Source organism: Delphinapterus leucas, chromosome 10 (assembly GCF_059928025.1).
Source record: "Delphinapterus leucas isolate spDelLeu-1000000601 "Yukka" chromosome 10, BTC_Dleu_Yukka2, whole genome shotgun sequence".
Lineage (NCBI taxonomy): Eukaryota > Metazoa > Chordata > Mammalia > Artiodactyla > Monodontidae > Delphinapterus > Delphinapterus leucas.
Genome location: NC_143138.1, coordinates 59,461,436 through 59,479,654, shown reverse-complemented (window position 1 = coordinate 59,479,654; position 18,219 = coordinate 59,461,436). Strand labels below are relative to the sequence as shown.

Sequence of the window (18,219 nt, the reverse complement as noted above, 5' to 3'; positions counted from 1 at the left end):
AATTTGTGTGTGTGTGTGTGTGTGTGTGTGTGTGTGTGTGTGTAAAAGAAGTCGTAAACGCTTTGGAGAACTAGAGAACTATTTGGAAATATATCTCATCAGGGACTGCAAGCCTTTGAAATATCTATTCCAAATCCCCACTCATTTTTTCCTTCGTACAGCTCCTGGGTAGAAAGACACAGAAGACCTGCTTTTGTGAATTTAAATACAGGCTTTCTAGAAATCTGGTGGATGTTAGTGATTCTTGGGGATAAACAGATAAAAGCTCTGAGTAAAAACCTTGGTTCCACCCAAGATTCATGATCCCAGAAATGTATCCAACTCATCTACCTTCCTCCACGTTGCCACCAACTCCAGTCCTCTGGGGCTTTCCTTCAACGTGTGAAGTACTTTTAGTAAATAAGTTGAAAGAAGAGGAGGAAAGAAGTCAGGTGGAGGTAATCATCATCTGAGCATCTCTGGACCCTCTCCAGGTGGCTCTGGGAAGACAGAAATGTTAACAGGATCTGAAAGTAACATCTCTCCATAAATTCATGGCAAACAGCATTTTCCTACTTCTGATTCTACTCTGCTCTAATGGAACTCGGCTCTACGAACCATGAAGCTCCCAATATCCAGGCAGGAGGACAAAAGGAAAGGAAACCCTGAGTAGTTGTATGATCTTGGTGCCTATTTAGAAGGATGTTAAAACGGGGCTCCTCTGGCCTCAGTTTCAGAAGATGCTTCCCTATGTTAACCACCAGATAGCCAAGTCAACCTGAGACACAGCCTTCCCATACACAAACTTACCAAGTAAGTGGGAACCCTCAGCTGGATCAAGGATGTCAAGCAAGATGAAAGCATGGAAAGAGATATGATTTGAGGAGGAATTCTTTGGAGAAAACTGTGCTGGGACTTCAAGAGTTTAGATGGAATGCTACCTCCATTGCTTTTGGTCTAGAGAGAGGGCTTCAGTGGGAATATTCAGAAGGCTTTTGGGTTCTCTGAGCTGGGGAACAACATGGCCTGGAGTAGTACTCCTGCCTGGGAAATCAAGGGTGTGTGTGTGTGTGTGTGTGTGTGTGTGTGTGTGTGTGTGTGTCCTGTGGACCAGGTGTGGGCCCTGTTGAGTCTTATTGAATTATATCTCGATAAGGCTGTTATTTTAAAAGAGAAAGAGAGAGAAAGAAAGAGAGAGAGCAGTGGGGTACCTCAGTCTTTGAGCCAAACAGGCCTGTGCTGATACCAGCTCCATCACTTACTGGCCATGTGGAAATCTCTCGAAGCCTCTGTTTCCTTACCTGTAAAGTAGGAACTTAAATACCTACTATACAGGCTTATTATGAAGACTGAGTAAGACTGAATAAGATCAGGTGTATGAGCTGCTAAATATGCTGTAAGAATACAGGATACAGCACATAATAAGTGGATGCTAATAGTAATATTAGTAATAGTATTAAAGGATGAGATGTGCTTGGCCTCAGAGGTCTTTTCATTCATTCATTCACTCATTCATTCATTCATTCATTCATTCATTGAGTGAATACATACCAAGGGCTACCCTGTGCCTGACAATGTTCACAGCACTGGGGATATGGCAATGAACAAATCAAGAAAAAAAAAATCCTACAATGGAATACTATTCAGCCAAACAAAAAGAATGAAATTTTGCCATTTGCAGCAACATGGGTGGGCTTGGAGGGCATTATACTAAGTGAAATAAGTCAGACAGAGAAAGACAAATACTGTATGATATCACTTATATGTAAAATCTAAAACATACAACATGGGACTTCCCTGGTGGTCCAGTGGCTAAGACTCCGTGCTCCCAATGCAGGGGGCCCGGGTTCGATCCCTGGTCAGAGAACTAGATCCCACATGCCACAGCTAAGAGTTTGCATGCCACAACGAAGATCCTGTGTGCCGCAACTAAGACCCAACGCAACCAAATAAATAAATATTAAAAAAAAAAAGTACAACAAGCTAGTGCATATACAAAAAAGAGGCAAACTCACTGTTATAGAGAATAAACTAGGGTTTACCAGTGCGGAGAGAGAAGAGGGGAGGAGCAATACAGGGGTGAAAGAGAGGGAGGTACAAACATTTGGGTGTAAGATCGGCTACAAGGATGCATTATACAACATGGGGAATACAGCCAATATTTTGTAATAACTGCAAACTTAAAAAAATTGTTATATTTTATTATTATTTTAAAATTTTATTGGCATATAGTTGGTTTACAATGTTGTGTTAGTTTCAGGTGTACAGTAAAGTGATTCAGTTATACATATACATATATTCATTCTTTTTCTGATTCTAAAAATTATATTTAAAAAACTCCTGGTCTTGTGGAGCTTACATTCTAGAAAGGGGAGAAATACTACACAGACAGACAGACGTGGCAAATATCAGACAGGGACAGACGAAGGCCTCCAGGCCTTCTCAGAGCAGCTCGTTTTCAGGTTTTGCATTTCAGCCTTTAAATGAGGTTTCCCTTGAACCCATAATCCTCAAGGCTACAATCCTCAAGTTTGCAAAACTTCTGCCCATGGTATTCCCAAGACACTCCAAGCTGCATCTTGGGGCAAACTTGGCATCTCAGGCATAACTATTCTTTCCATATTTGATGCTAATGACCTGACTTAAAACAGGCCCTCCGGAAATAGAGACACAGATGTAGAGAACAAGTGCATGGACACCAAGGGGGGAAAGCAGCGGGGGTGGTGGTGGGATGAATTGGGAGATTGGCATTGACATATATACACTAATATGTATAAAATAGATAACTAATAAGAACCTGCTCTATAGCACAGGAAACTCCACTCCTCTGTACAGTAGAAACTAACACAACATTGTAAAACAATTATAACCCCCCCAAAAACAACAGGCCCTCTTACAAAATCGATTTTCCCATCACTTTCGAGAGAAAGCTATACTTCCCAGCAAACACAGTTCCAAGTAGTCATCGAGATTCCTGCTGATAATAGGGCCTCATGTCTCTCTGATTCAGTCTGGATCTTTCAAAACGCCTTGATTAAATTTGGCTCTTCTGAAATGTCAGTGGCTTTGACTCAGGAAGTGTGAATTCTCAGCAAGTCTGCCAAGTGTAGGACGCTTCCCTTCATCACACATTCACTTTCTTCAGTGACTGAGGCCTGTGTCTTACACAAATGAGTGCATTTTTAGCCTGATGGCTGAGGAAGAACTCTTTCCAGAATTAAATTCCCATTTCCCTTTGTCTTGCAGGCTCACTGTGCCCTGTGGGGACGTCATGCCCAGGTCCCCTTAGTCTCCTGAGCCTGGCGGTGCAGGTTCCCAGCTCACTGGGCAGAGATGTTTGAATGACAAGGGGATGTTGAGGCAACATCTACTGGGAGGGTGTCCTTGGCTGTGATAAAGCACTTCTCAGTTTTCAGAAGTCTCTGCTGGCTCCTCTGTCTTCTCTCCCTCCCGAGCTCATGGCAGAGAGATGGGCTACGATTCTCTGATGCGATGCATTTGACTGATAGAACAGACACAATGACAGTCCCCTCTGGGAAGCAGCTCGAGAACTGACTGCTGTATTTTCTGACAGATGACAAGGGAGGAGGATATGAATGGACCAGGTACACCTGTCCTTTAATAGCCTGACACCTGGAACAACCAGCACTCCAGTGGTCATGGAAACAATGAACAGGGTTGGGATGGGAATAGTGCTGAGACGGTGGGGAGATTTCACTGAGACCCTCTGTGTGTTGCTGGGGAACACGTGGAATTATTAGCTGCATCTCCTTGTGTGTCCTTGTTGTTTCTTAGCCCAATAGCTAAGACCTCCCACAGGGGCAGGATGAGAGAACAAGAAACTCAAAACCTTGGCTTGGCTTTTAAATGTCAAAAGTCATTCTGAGTTGTAAGAAACTGAAGGACTTGGCATGAAATTTACAGATCATCTAGAAACTTTGAAGACTTGTGATAGCTCAGAGCCAGTTTTCCCTGCCCCAAAGGAGAGGAGGGTCCCAGGATTAAGGAAGGGACAGCCTCTGGGGGGTCATGTGGGCAGCAAGGGAGGTGGACACTGGGGCTTTCCCTGGAAATGGCGTTGCTCCTCCACCACCCGCTATATGGAAACTGCGGGGCATTTCCTAGGGACCTAGGGACCAGGGGGATAGGATAGGGACCTCAGACAGGCATGGGGTCCACGCCTAAGGTTGCAGATAAAACACAATACTAGGGACAGACTAAAAAATCACTCATTGTTTACCTGAAATTCAAATTTAACTGGGTGACCCGTATTTTTCCTTGCTAAATCTGGCAGCCCTACTACTGGGAGAATCTAAAAGGCCCCCTCACTCTGAGCTTGAAGAGGGAGACACAGGCAAGGAAGGGCCGCAGGACACAGCAGCCTAGGGTGCATCGCCACCCCGTGACCAGCAGCAGGGGAAGGAAAATGTTTGGTCTGCATCCCAGGGAGCCCCAGAGCCAGCCTCTGGGTGAGGTTTCAGAAATCAGTTGAGGAGAAGACAGCTGCCACCTGCAGGGACCCCTTTCTTCAGAGCACCAGAGCAGATTGATGGTGGGACTCAGACCAGATTTTCACACACACACACACACACACACACACACACCATACGTGTGCCTCTGTGCAAAAACCCCCCATGGATCAAGTCCTGTGCCAGTTGGTGCACTTTTATGCTTAATCCTTTCTAAATGCATTATTCTTTCCTTTGTCAGCCCCTCTACCCTTGCAACTACCCCGTAAGGTAGGTGTTTTTTATCTCCATTTTCCTGATGAAGCAATATAGACAAAGAAGTTAGGTATCCCAGAGTCACCTTGCTGGCAGGTGGCAGAACTGAGGCGTGAGGCCGGCTGTTTAGTTCCGGAACCCGCACTCTCAACCTCCACGGGCTTGGTCTAAGGAATTCCAGAGCAGGAGGACACTGTTGCAGGTCTATGACTGAGGGCAGCCTGGGCAACGACACTCCCAGGACTGTGGAGAGCGCCAGCCCAGCCCGAAAGATGCTCGGGGTCTCCAGCCATCCCTCCTGTCAGCCCTGGCCTCCCGGGAATGCAGGGATACACCAGGACACAGGAAGGATTAAGAGATGAGCTTTAGGGCTTCCCTGGTGGCGCAGTGGTTGGGAGTCCACCTGCCGATGCAGGGGACACGGGTTCGTGCCCCGGTCCTGGAGGATCCCACGTGCCGTGGAGCGGCTGGGCCCGTGAGCCATGGCCGCTGGGCCTGCGCGTCCGGAGCCTGTGCTCCGTGGTGGGAGAAGCCACAGCAGTGAGAGGCCCACATACTGCAAAAAAAAAAAAGAGATGAGCTTTAGACACTGTGGATGGGCACAAAAGGGAGTAATGGCCCCAGAAGAGAACCAGCAATGCCTCCCTCACAAATCCCCACATACTCTAAGCCAGGACACAGAGACCCTCTGATCTGGAGTGGAAGGAATTTGCAGGGGTGGTGGAAGCTGTTCTCTCCAGGTACAAAAGACATCAGTGTCTTGTAGAAGACTCTCCCAACAGAGTCTTAAGTCCCCAGGTCATGAACTCTGGAAAATTGGCAAGGATTTGGGGTGACCTGATCATGAAGCATCTCTCTTTGTATTTCTTCTGATTTTTCTATCTTCCCAACACTCAGTCTCTGCCACAGGCTGTGGCCAATGACAGTAATGTGGGAGTAGAATGTAACACACATTGGTGTTAGACGTGGAATAGCACGATGGTTAGGTAAGAGAGGCTCTGAAGCCAGCCTGCCTGTGTTCAAATGCCAGCTCTACTGGGTGACATTGGACAAGCTCCTGACCCTCTCTGTGCCTCTGTTTCCACATCTGGAAAATAAGGACGATAATAGCACGTGCTTCACAATCTTTCGGAGGAGCAAATGAGATAATATATGTAAAGATCTTAGAGCAGGCCTGAAACATAAAAGCCCTCAAGAAGTTAAGATTCTGGGAGAGCTCAGTTTAAAAGCTATTGCAGTGACACAATTAGTTTTGAGTCTGAGGGAGGAAACTGAGGAACAATTCTAGCCCCTTGTCCAAGGCCTGGATTCGCTAAGTAGCAGAGCAGTAATTCCCATTTTATCTGGATGGCTCCAAAGCCAGGGCTCCATTCCTTACACCCTCCTCTTTCTATTTACATCAAGTAAACTGGGCTGAGCGGCATCCTGAGGCCTCAGGAACTTGGCGCCACTGCCACCTGGTGGTGATGCTGCCACATGGCCCGAGGCTGGGACTCGCCACTGAAGGCAACCAGAGGTGAAGAATCGAGGACTCCCAAGGGGCAGCTTGACCAGTGAAATGAGACAGGTCCCCAAAGTCTCTCTGGAAACCTTGTCCACAGGGAGCTCAAGATTCTCGAGATTAGAATCTCTCCTTCTTAAAAAGGCTCTTTGAGACAAATGCTTGCCAAGGTCTACATGTGTGATTAGTTGTTTAATCAGATTAGCCAGCTCTTGGGCAGGAGAAAAGTCAAGGGAATGGGACATGGGACAGGTAAATTTTGATGGAGAAGATGCATTCAGAAGGACTTAAAGCATAAGCCTCAGCTAAAGAGGTCAGATTTGGGCTTCTGCATGTTCACAATGGAGGTGCTTAGCATGATCCGAAGGTGGCCTCCCCGAACAGCTTGGGCTCTGGTGGGGAGAAGGGGTGCAGTATTAGAACTCTTTCTATTTCGTGTGACAGAAGGCCGGCAGACACTGGCTTAGGCAAAGAGGGAGCTGTATCTCAGAAACTAAAAAGTCCACAGGCAAATCGGCTTTAGGTACCTGCTGTATAGCACAGGCAACTCCACTTCGCTGTACAGTAGAAAATAACACAACATTGTAAAACAGCTACACCCCAATTTTTTAAAAAAGGTTTCAAGGAAAAAAAAAGTCTGCCTTAGGTGCATCTGGATCCAGGGACTCAAATAATGTCAGCAGATATGTCTCTCATCATCTCTTGGGTCTGATATCCTGTGTCCTGGCTCAAATCTCAGGCAGGTCAATGTGGCCACAACAGCAGCTGGCTTACTAGCAGAGAAACACACTTTTTTCCCAGAGTTCTGGCAAAAGTTCCAGGGCTGGTGCTCACTGGCTCAGCTTGAGGCATGTGACCATCAGCAAGGCTCTCACTGGTCAGGCCTAAGGCATGTACCCACTACTGGAGCCAGAGTAAGGCTGACCCCCACTCCACCATTGAACCATGTGGGCCAAGAGTAGGGGAGCAGTAGTTTCCACCCCAGTAATCAAGACAGTGCTACCAGAAGGGCACGTGTTCTGCATGGATATATTTTTCACCGTGACATCAGGAGGACTAAGGAAGAGTCTCCAATAGCTGAGTGGCCAGCATGTGCCAGGCTAGAGCACCCTGGCCATGATGAAACACATCCAGCCCCTCCACATGGAGGGAAGGCCATGACCCCAACCCTACTCTGGTCGCAGATTAAGGGATCCTCAGGCCCAAGCTTCCACATGAGTTGATGTTTCTCTGAGACCAGGGATGGGACATTTCCTTAATGCACACAGTTGTGTACTTTCTTGGGGCAAGGCCTTTCTCCTGGTCCTCTGGTGGTGCCCAGTTGTCCTCAAATGTGGCCTTGGCTCTAGCTTGCAAGGCCTCTACCCTCTACTCCCTTCTTGCTCCCCAGCTGTAGGTTATACACACACATACACACACACACACACACGCACACACACAATCCCGCCTCCACCACCAGTTCCAGGCCTCCCTTCCCTTGTGCTCCGGCCCCTTCAGAGCACTGTTCCCACTGAGCCCCACCTCTGGACTGCATCACTCAGAGAGCCTAAGCCCAGCCTGCGGCCTCCACTCACACCCTAACTCATCCCTGCAGAAGATTCTGGTCTCCTCAACCACTCTGAGGGCTCCAAGGGCAGGGGCTGAGCTTCCTCCTTGCCTCCTCACCCCTTTCAAGGCAGAGGACAGAGATGTCTCCACACCTCAAGGGCGGATAAATTATCTCATATCTGGAGCAAATTATCTCATATCAAGAGACAAGAGAGCCAACAGCCAATCCAGGGTGGCTACCCAGAAGCAGCAATGGGTGTGAGGATTCACTTGGGCTGCAGCAGAACTGTTTAACTTGTCTGGGCCCCTGGCCCCATCTTTCTGGGCCCTGTCCCATCCCAGGCAAGAAGAGGTCGAGGGCAGGGGGAGCTGACAAGTGACTTGGGCCTGGGCAGGGTCAGGATAAAGGGGAAGTAAGAGAGAGGCATGTGCAGCTGAGGCTATTTTTACCCAGATCTGAGCAAAAAGAAGTGTGGGCAGCTCTGGCCAGTTAGTCCCATGCCCTGGTGCCTGGCCACAAAGTCAAGAGACCTGAGGGCAGGGCTGTGTCTCCCCTCAGGGCTGTGTCTCCCCTCCCAGGCTCCTTGAGGCAGGGCTGCGTCTCCACCCTTAGACTGGGGCTCTTCGAGGGAAAGGCTGTGTTTTTTCAGAGTCATGCTCCCTGATTTAGGGCTGTGTCTCCCCTCTGACTGGAGGTCCTTGAGGACAGGCCTGGGTCTCCCCTCAGAGTCGGGTTCCCTGAAGGAGTGCTGTATCTCCCCCTCACTGTGGCTTCTCAAGGGCAGGGCTGGGTTTCCTCAGAGTGAGCTCCCTGAGCAAGGGCTGTATCTCCCCCTCAGACTGTGGTTCTTTGAGAGCAGGGCTGTGTTTCCTCATAGTGGGGCTCCCTGAGGTAGGGAGGTGTCTCCCCTCAGTCTGGTGCAGCACCCACTGGATTGGGAGCCAGAGGGAGGGATGGGAAGAGGACAGGCAGAAGTGAGAACTTCCCCCAGGTGTCCTGGAGACTCCCAGCCTTGAGGCCCTGGCCTCTCTCTAGGGACTGTGGACTTGGAGACTCAGGCACTGCCTGACGGGAGCCAGCCACATATTCTCACTCCCTGTGACAGGCAAGGTGGATTGGGGTCAGAAGCCAGGCTAGGCTGATGCCCATATTCAGAAGTTAGGTATGATCCTGGGGTCATGGGTCACTCTGGATTGAGGCCCATGATCAGGATCAAAGGTTAGTTTTAATTGAGACCCATGATAAGGGTCAGGGTTCAGGTTAGAGGCAGGGATCAGTCTAAAATCATGTGTAACTCTGGGCGGAGGCCTTAGGTCATTAGGGATCAGCCTGTGATCAAGGGTCAGATTTGGCCTAGAGTCAAAGATAGGTCTAAGCAGGATAGGCTTGCTGGAGGAGCTCCAGCTCTCTTGCTATCCAATCATCACCACTCTGGGCCTATCATCCCAGGTCTTCCCAGAGGCGGTGACTGACATGGACTCAAGCCCTGAAGCATGACAAAGTCTCCCCTGAGAGACGTGTGGAGGAAGGCATTCCTGACAGAAGGAACAGCACAGGCAACATCAGGGAGGCATGAAAGAGCTTGGTGTTCTACAAGGCAGAGCCCAAGGCTTGGGCAGGAGTGGGGTAGAGTATCCAAGGCCAGACTAATGAGGGGCTGGGGAGAGCTTCCCTCAGAGCCTGTGAGAGGGCAGCATTAGAATCCTGGGACAAAGGGAGGGCGGCGTCAGCTATGGGTTTTAGGAAGACTCATTCACTTATTTGTTCATTCAATAAACACCAGTAGAGGGCCATGTGCCAGGCACCATTCCGGGGACCTGAGATACACTGGGGAACAAAACACCTGGAAATCCCTGCCCTCGTGGAACTTCTATTCTAGCAGAGAGAAACAGACAATATGTGTAATAGAGTATGTTCACAAATAACTAAAGGACATTGTACCTTAGGAGGTGATAAGCACATTGGGGAAAAGATGTAGACAGAGTGAGGGGGCCCAGTCCAGGATTCGGAGGGGAGGAAGCAGTTTAGAGTATGAAGTAAGGGAGTCAGCCTTAAAGAGAAAGGTGAGGAGCTATGGTGATACCTGGAAGAAGAGCATTCCAAGCAGAGGGACCTAAGACCCAAGAGCAAGAGTGGGCTAGGGATCGGAAAACAAACTTACGGGTACTAAAGGGGAAGGTGGGGGAGGATGAGTTAAGAGTTTGGGATTAACATATACACACTACTATACATAAAATAGATAAACTACAAGAACCTACTGTAGGGCTTCCCTGGTGGTGCAGTGGTTGAGAGTCCGCCTGCTGATGCAGGGGACGCGGGTTCGTGCCCCGGTCTGGGAGGATCCCACATGCCGCAGAGCGGCTGGGCCCGTGAGCCATGGCCGCTGAGCCTGCGAAAAAAAAAAAAAAAAAGAACCTACTGTATAGTACAGGGAACTACATTCAATATCTTGTAATAGCCTATAATGGAAAAGAATATATGTATATGTATAACTGAATCACTTTGCTGTACACCAGAAACTAACACAACATTGTAAATTAACTACATTTCAATTTTTAAAAAAGAGTGGGCCAGAAATGAGTTCTTGGACTAGCAGGGAGGCCAGGGTGGCTGGAGACAAGAGTGGGAGAAGCAGAGGAGAGGTAAAGAGGAGGTGATGGGGGTCTCACTCAGGATTTGTAAGCACTTTGAACTAAGGAGCAAATCACCTCATTTATGTTTTAAGATGTGTTTTAAAATAATCAGTCTTAGAGAAATAGTTAAATAACACCACAGAATGCAATCACCAAAACTCCGACTGTGGGAAGCCAGTGAACAGGACCAGTCCAATTTCTTCCAAGGAGAACTTGTGAGGAAAGGAGAGGCAGAGAGATGAGGGAGCCTCTATATTGAATTATAATATGTGAACCTTATTTAAACAAACAACTGGTAGAAAATAAAAGTATTTATAAGGCAAAGAAAGAAAATTAAATAATGACATTATTTAACGCTGTTAAGGAATTTTGGCAGGTGGCAAGGTGTGGTGAGCATAAAAATGGTATTGAGTGATCTTTTTTTGTGGGTATTGTGGGTCTTTCTTTCTTTTTTTTCTTTTTTTCTTTTTTTTTTTGAGTGCTTATCCTGTAGAGGTACCTACTGAGATACATTAAATATAAAATGATAGATTGGTGATTTGATTTAAAATGATCATGGCTGTGGTGGGGACACAGAGAAAACAAAGTGATGGGGGATACGTGGGAGTTCATTATGCTATTTTATCCACTTTGTATATTTTGAAGCTTTTCTTAACAAGTTAAAAAACAATAATAATACTCAACTGGCCTGCTGAGGTTGGAGAGTAGGAGGCCAACACCTTGATTTCCACAGAGGACCTAGCTAGACCATATCTGGACTTCTGACCTACAGAAAATAGGAGGTAATAAATGGGTGTTGCTTTAAGATGCTAAGTTTGTGGTCATTTGTAACACAGCAACAGAAAACTAATACAGTTCCCTTATCCCTTTCCCCTCCCTTGCCTTACAGAGAGAAAACAGGACTTAGACGTTTATCTTTCCTGGACATTTTTCAGACTTTTTCTATATATTTTTGTATCCATAAAAGTTACATAGTATTGTTTGCAGATTTTAAGTTCTATATAAGGAACACTGTATTTTACACCTCATTCTGCAACCTGCTTTTCTTGCTCAATACCATATTTTGAGATATCTATCCCTGCTGGGAAATGTGGCTCTAGTTAATTTTTTTTTTTTTTTTGACAGCTGAATGGAATTCCTGAGGGAAGGGTGTTCAGGTCTTCCACTCTGACAGTAGATTTGACAATTCATCCTTTTTTCATGTATCTTGAGGCTATATCATTAGATGCTTAGATGTTCATGATTATTTCATCTTTTTGATAGATTGAATGTTCTAATAGTACGAACTATTCCCCTTAAATTTCCCATCTTAAATTCTCCTCCTTTCACATTTACTGTGATGATTAATGTTTGTGATTATTTCTGATATCTGATTTTATGCTTCTATGTATCATGTATTCTTGTTTCTAATCTCCCACATTGACGGAGTTTTCTTTGTGTTATTTTTCCTTCTTCTAGTTGTTTGGGAGTTCCATTGAGACTTCCATCTTTTTCCGTCGATAACCTTAAATTTTTAACACACACACTAGTCTCTGATGGCATCAATTATGTTACTTAATCCCCAGGTCTGTTTTGTCCCGTTGACATTATCTTCCTTGTCCAGAATCTCTGTCCAAGGCCAGCTACACAACAATTCACAGGAACCCGGGGCTGGGAGTGGAGAGGTGAGCGTGGGAACTGAGATCTTCTGTGGACCTAGGCTGAGCTCCTCCTGGGATCGGGGTGCTACAAGGGCCACAGAGTCCATTGCCTCAGGAATGAGCTCTGAGACACAGCCTGGTGCTGGGGTCCTGGGCACCCTCCCTGTGACTCATTCCCTCTCTGCCACTAATCACCCAGAGCCTTGCCCCTAACTCAGCCTCCTCCCAATACACGCTGGCCACGCCCTGCTCTCAGACCCGGCTGGGAGCAGATGCATCTGTCCTGACTCACACCCATACACAGCACACACACTCACGTGCTCTTATACACGGACACACACACACACATGCGCACACAGATACGGCAGTAGGCATTTGACCAAGAAACTGTGGCTGCTGTTAGAGAGTAAATGGGGGAGGCGGGGAGTCCTCACCTCTGGAGTCTCCCAGACTTGCTGTACCACGATGCCAAGCCGCATGATGACAGACCGCTGACCCCCTCATAATAAGCCCTGGGATTCTGAGGAAAGGAGCTCCCTCTTGAGTCATCCCTGTCTGTGCCCAGAATAGGCATTCCCCAAGGGTAGGACCTTAGGCTCCTCTTCCTCTGTCTCCTGGAGCAGGAGCTCTCCCCCGGCCTTCATTTTCCATGCCTCAGTTTCCCCTCTGTGGTAGCCGCAGACATGCCTCACTTGGATCTCCTGTCAAGAAAGAACATGCCATTCAGCTGTGGGGAATGCAGTGAGCTGACAGGCTCTCTGAGTAGCGCTTTCAGGATTCACCACAGCATTTGAGGTGAGGGTTCCGCTCTTCCCAGATGGCCCCCAGACACTGACTGTGAAGAGTAGGGTTACTAAGGCATCCACGTGTCACCTTTGCTCTGCAGCTCCGGGTCAGGCTAGCAGAGGCTCTGTCAGAGCTGGGTCGCAGTCTGAGGTTCTCCCTGCTGGGTCCTGCCTTTTCCTCCTTTGTCTTTCACAGGGTCCCCCTGCCATCCAATAAACTTCCAATACTACTAACTCCATCTTAGCATCTGATCACTGGAGGGCCTGAACTGATGCACCTAGAGTTGGCACCATCACCTCCCCTCCGCCCCCTCCCTCCCGAGCTCTAAGCCCAGCCTCCAGGACCAAGGGGTGATGCTGGCCATTTCCAAACCCGTCCCTGGGCTTCATTTCCCCATCTCTCAAGTCAGAACAATTCTCCCTCCATCACCTGCACTCCCATGAACTCTTGTTTTTTAGCTAGTGCAGCTGCAGCATCACCGGAAGATCCCTCCAGTGCCCTCTCAAGCAGTGATAGGCTGTCCTAGAGGGGCAGCCAATGTCTAAGTCACTGCAACATCCCCAGTGCTCATCAGAGGGCCAGGTCAGTGGAGGTGGTGATACAAGAGGGACGAAGGAATGCTATTCGCTGCAAGCAGTTACAGAAAGGATGAAGGGAATATTGCTTCTTTAAGCAATAGGCCTCTCCTGCCCTCCACCAAACCATGGCTTGGAGTTAAGAAACATCTTCTCACAGGAAGAACCGGCCCCAAAGAAGGAGAGGCCTGGGGAGGTGATGAGCACCTCTTATCCTTGGAGCTGCCAGCCCCACTCGATGAATAAAGACCTAAGGTGTCTTCAACTCAGAAGCCCAGAAAGGGCAAAGCTTGCTTGCATCCACACAGAAATGTGGATGGCTCCGGAAGGGGCATCCTGAGCAGTGACTCCCCAGGCCAGGTCCCTGCCAAGGAGGCCAAGACCACACCGTGGTCCCCAGCTGCCCTTCCCACTCCACTGCAGACCTCACCATCATTGAGTTCCTCAGCTGGGAGCCTTGAAGCAGTGAGTGCACGACTCAAGAGGTGGGAGAAGGACTGGGGGAGGCAAGGTGGCACCCACAGCAAGAATGAGGCAGGCAGCCAGGAAGCCACGCAGGCTCCAAATGAGTAACTGCCGACTCTTTCCTGCCTCGCCTGTCATCACGGGGGAAGGCAAGTGACTCTGCCTCTCTCTCTTTCCCCCCACCTTCTGCACCCCTCTGTTTCCCGCATCCAGAAGGGAGGTGGGGCTTGGGCCAGAGACTGGAGACTGGTTCCAGGGATCCAGGAGGAGAGACTTCAGAAGAGAATACCCTTGGAGGAATCCATTCAAGAGGACATGGGGGAGCAGAGAGCAAGAGGTGGCTGTGGCCCCCTCCCCAAACCTGGACTGATGAGGTAAAGGCCAACTCCAGAGGGACTCAGGCTTTGGGGGGGGGATGGAGAATGGAGATCCAAGTCACTGTTTCCCACCCCCTCAAATAGTCTGTAGCTGTGCCCCCCCAACACACACACACCTCCTGTTTCTGATATCCCACTCCCACCCCAGAAGCTTTCCCAGATCATCAGACAGGTGAAAGGATGGTTTTCTCATCAGATTCCAAGGACTCCCCAGGAGTAGGCCCCCAGGTGATCCCCACAATGCCTCAGGACATAGAACTGGACATGCGGTAACAATTCGTCAAAACAAGGTCAAGGGCTTCCCCGGTGGCGCAGTGGTTGAGAGTCTGCCTGTCGATGCAGGGGATGCGGGTTTGTGCCCCGGTCTGGGAGGATCCCACATGCCGTGGAGCGGCTGGGCCTGTGGCTGGGCCCGCGGCTGGGCCCGTGGCTGGGCCCGTGAGCCATGGCTGCCGAGGCTGCGCGTCCAGAGCCTGTGCTCCGCGACGGGAGAGGCCACAGCAGTGAGAGGCCCGCGTACCGCAAAAAAAAAAAAAGGTAAAAAAAAACGAAGTCAAACATACTCTTGGTTGAATTGTTCAGGTATTGGTTGTTTTTGCTATTTTCTTTTTCCTGCTTCTTTCACTTCTGAAGTTGTTTTTTGACTTTTGATAGGTAAGGAAGGGTGGGTCTCCCAGGAGAACAATTCTGAAAGAACAAAGAAGTAATTTTCATTGCAAAGAATCTGCATGGAAACTATTATTCCTCAGTCACCCTGGATGCAAGGGCATCCAGGGGCCCTGCCAGTCACTCTCGCTGCTTCCAGCCTGCCCACGTGTAGTCCTCAAGCTAAGGAGGGGGTGTTGTGTGGACACCCTCCAGAACAAGGGGAGAGGCAGCCACCCCCAGCTGAGAGCCTTAAGATTCCCACCCCTCCTCCATCTGCCCCCTTCTGGGCCTGGCCAAGGGTCACTTGGCAAAGTGGGGTCTGGCTCTCTCCTATTCCCCAATCCTCACCTCCCTCAAATGCACCCTCAAGTAACCAAGATACTTGTCCTCAGAGAGAGCAGAACTTTAACAGGCCAAAGGACATGCTTTAATAGTGGGATTTCATCAGCATTCCGCAGCTGATCAGATGGGTGTGTGTGTGTGTGTGTGTGTGTGTGTGTGTGTGTGTAGAGTGGGCAAAGGTTTATGAGATCCAAAGCTCATGGATTTGCCATTCATATCTAGGATTCCTGGGTCACTGTGCCAAGCAAAGGTGACTTTCCAGAATGAGGACAAAATTCCACTGCTCTGCTAGAGCACTGAGGTCTGAGAGGGAGTAGTGGCAGGGTCGCAGGGGGAGGCAAGGACCTCTGACTCCTGAGCCTAACCTGGCCTCCAGAAGTGAGAATGGATGAGGAGATGGCTTGTGATTCTTCAAACACTTCCTCCCCTGAGAAAGCGAGTTCAAACCCCAGAATGGCCAGGGCAAGGGCATCTCCACAGTTCTCCTATCTGGGGAAGGGCTTATGTCCAGGCTTACTGATGATATCTGGAAGGAGGTAGAAATTTGGAGGGAGTACAATAGCTCCCCAGGTCCTCCTCAGGCAACAGGTGCCACTGTCTTATATGTCTCTGTGCCCCAGTGCAAAGCGCAGAGCCTGGCACACAGCAAACTCTTAATGATTGTGCAAGGGAGGGAAGGAGGGAGGGAGGGAGAATAGGAAGCAAATGCTAGCACCCCAAATAAGCCGAAATCGAGGAGCGGCTCGGCGCTCATCCCTTCCTGGCTTTCCCTTGTCTCTCCATAACTCCATCCTACCCTTAGAAGGTCAGCGGCCCGAGTACCCCGCGCTGCAGGGAGGGAAAGCAGGGTGCGCCCGCAGGGAACTCTGACGCACTTGCTGATCAGCCAGAGCCTGGAGTAAGACCTCCTTCAAGCAGACGCACATTCCGCAGGCGCCCAGGGACGCGCAGCCCTCTCCGCCTCTCCACTGAACATCGCCTGCCCTCATCCCCCTATCACAGTCACCCATCAGCCACCCTACCCCACTGGCACCACCGCCACCTCCAGCCTCGACTGCACTAGTCTCGAACCCTCGGAAAGAGGGCAAGGCAGCCACCTGCATTTGGTCCACAAGAAGGCGCCCTTCCAGGGCGCGGAGCCAGTGAACCTGCCCCTTATTCTAAGGAAGAATAAACCGAGCTCTGAGGATGCACGGTGGAGGAGGGCTGGCCCGATGTCCCCCGCCGAACCTTGGAAGTGAGGCATCAGAGGCCGGCTCCGGGCCTTTCTCTGTATCTCAGTTTTCCAGTACGTAAAATAGGGAAGGCTGGAGGAGGAGGGCTCTGGTTGTTTTAGGTCGGATGAGCGTAGACCGGGCCCGCGCGCTGGCAACAGACCTTCCCTTCCCGCGTGGGGGCGCTGGAACTTCAGTTCTGCCTCCTTCCCGAGGTGCCCCGGCCCAGACGCGCAAGGGAGCGGACTCGTCATCCTTCCTGAAGCACGACCCCCCGCCCCCGCCTGGTCGTGAATGGTCCGGAAGCCCAGCCGGTGCCGAGCGCGCCCTGCCGGGTCGCCGGGGCTCAGGGGAGGCACCAAGGAACCCAGCGTCGGGACTCACTCGCGCCCTAGCTCCCCTTAGCCTGGCCTCTCCGGCGCGAGGGATGAGTTGGGGTGACTGAAAATGGATCAAACAGTGAGCCCCACCTATCTGGGGCACTTGCAGCCCAGGACCCTAGGCAGGTCGCGCCCTCAGCCTAGAGGATCAGAAGTGATTTGTGCTGTCTCCTAATCCGGCCCGCCTGCACCAGCCCTCCGAGGCGCAGAAGTGGAAAATGGGGAGGCTGGCGGGGGGACCTCCTAGAGGAGGTGGCTCTGAAGTTGGACGAGCAGAGCGCCCTGGGGTGGGGCTAAGGGGGCGTGTGGGAGTGGGAGATCGTAACCTGGCGCTTGGAAACGTCGTGAGCCAAGCAGGAAAGAATGGGACGTGTTGGGTCTCCCGGGGATGCGGTCCGAAGGGACGAAGGCCTGCCCACACCTCGCCTCTGAGGACTGACGTGTGAGACTGGCGGAGGGAGCGCTGGGACACCCGACTCGCCGGGGCTTCCCCCAGCCCCGCCCCACACCTGCGCGGCCGCCCCGCCTCTGCCGAGCCATTGGCTGCACCCGCCGCCCGTCAGACGAGCCCCCGGGGCCCGCCCCCGCTCCGAGCGGGGCCTCTTAACGCAGGGGCACCGCAGCAGCGCCACTCTGTCAGTCTCCCCAACGTCCGCTGCGCGGTACGCCGCCCATCCGCCCGCCCTTTACCGGCGCCGGGCCGCCCGCCGCGGACCCGGGGCGGACCATGCGCCCTCCTAGACCTCCGCCCGCCCGCTGGCTCTGCGTGCTGGTCGGCGCCCTAGCCTGCGCCCTCGGGCCAGCGGTGAGTGTCCGCCGAGCCGCCCAGAGTCCCGGCAGCTGGGGGTGGAGCGAGGGTGACGGGAGCCCAGCCGTGTGCTCAAGTCTGTGTGGAGGGGATAAGGGGCGCGGAGCACCGTGTCTCGCCTCCCCTGCGCCTCAGACCGGATCTAGACCCGAGGGCGGGGTGGGGTCTCCGTCGAGCCTAGTCCCTTCCAGCGCTGTTTGGAGCCCGCTCAGCGCCGGGATCTGGGACACCGGTGGAGGGGAGACGGTTAAGGGCGGACTCCAAACTTGCCTTCCGTGTAGTACCTGTGGGTTGGGGAAGTCAGTGGATGCAGGGTCGGGGACTGTGGTCCACAGAAATGGAAGGTCTGCTAGACAGGAGGTTGGAGGCAGGCTGTGAGGGTCGTCGTTGTGTGCTGTGCCCCACCGGAGGTGTCTGTGGGGCCTTAAGCTACTTGTAGAAGTGACATTCAGCAGCAGACCAAACACCGAGGACCCCGGGACCTGGGAAGGGGCTTTTGGGATCAGGTGGCTGGCAGGCAGACCCTTCTGTGCCCTCCCACTGAGCAGAGCTGAAAGGTATGGAGCTCAAGGTGGAAGGTGGTGGGCAGTAAGGATTT

At 50.9% G+C, this 18,219-nt stretch overlaps 1 protein-coding gene and 1 long non-coding RNA gene across 2 annotated transcripts in view; one reads left to right on the top strand and one right to left on the bottom strand.

The window, feature by feature from the left end:
• Positions 1–2,176: 2,176 nt before the first annotated feature.
• Positions 2,177–17,480, bottom strand: LOC149748253 (uncharacterized). Its single transcript, XR_016394709.1, has 5 exons — positions 17,140–17,480; positions 14,793–14,916; positions 12,461–12,727; positions 10,012–11,152; positions 2,177–3,546 (listed from the first exon to the last, which is right to left on the bottom strand). It is a non-coding gene; the product is annotated as an uncharacterized LOC149748253 (long non-coding RNA).
• VIPR1 (vasoactive intestinal peptide receptor 1) overlaps positions 15,906–18,219 on the top strand; it is a 34,608-nt gene continuing 32,294 nt past the window's right edge. Inside the window, exon 1 of the mRNA XM_022553827.2 lies at positions 15,906–17,618. Within this exon, the coding sequence (XP_022409535.1) occupies positions 17,541–17,618 (78 nt within the window). The 5' untranslated portion in view covers positions 15,906–17,540. The remainder of the gene's footprint in view (positions 17,619–18,219) is intronic.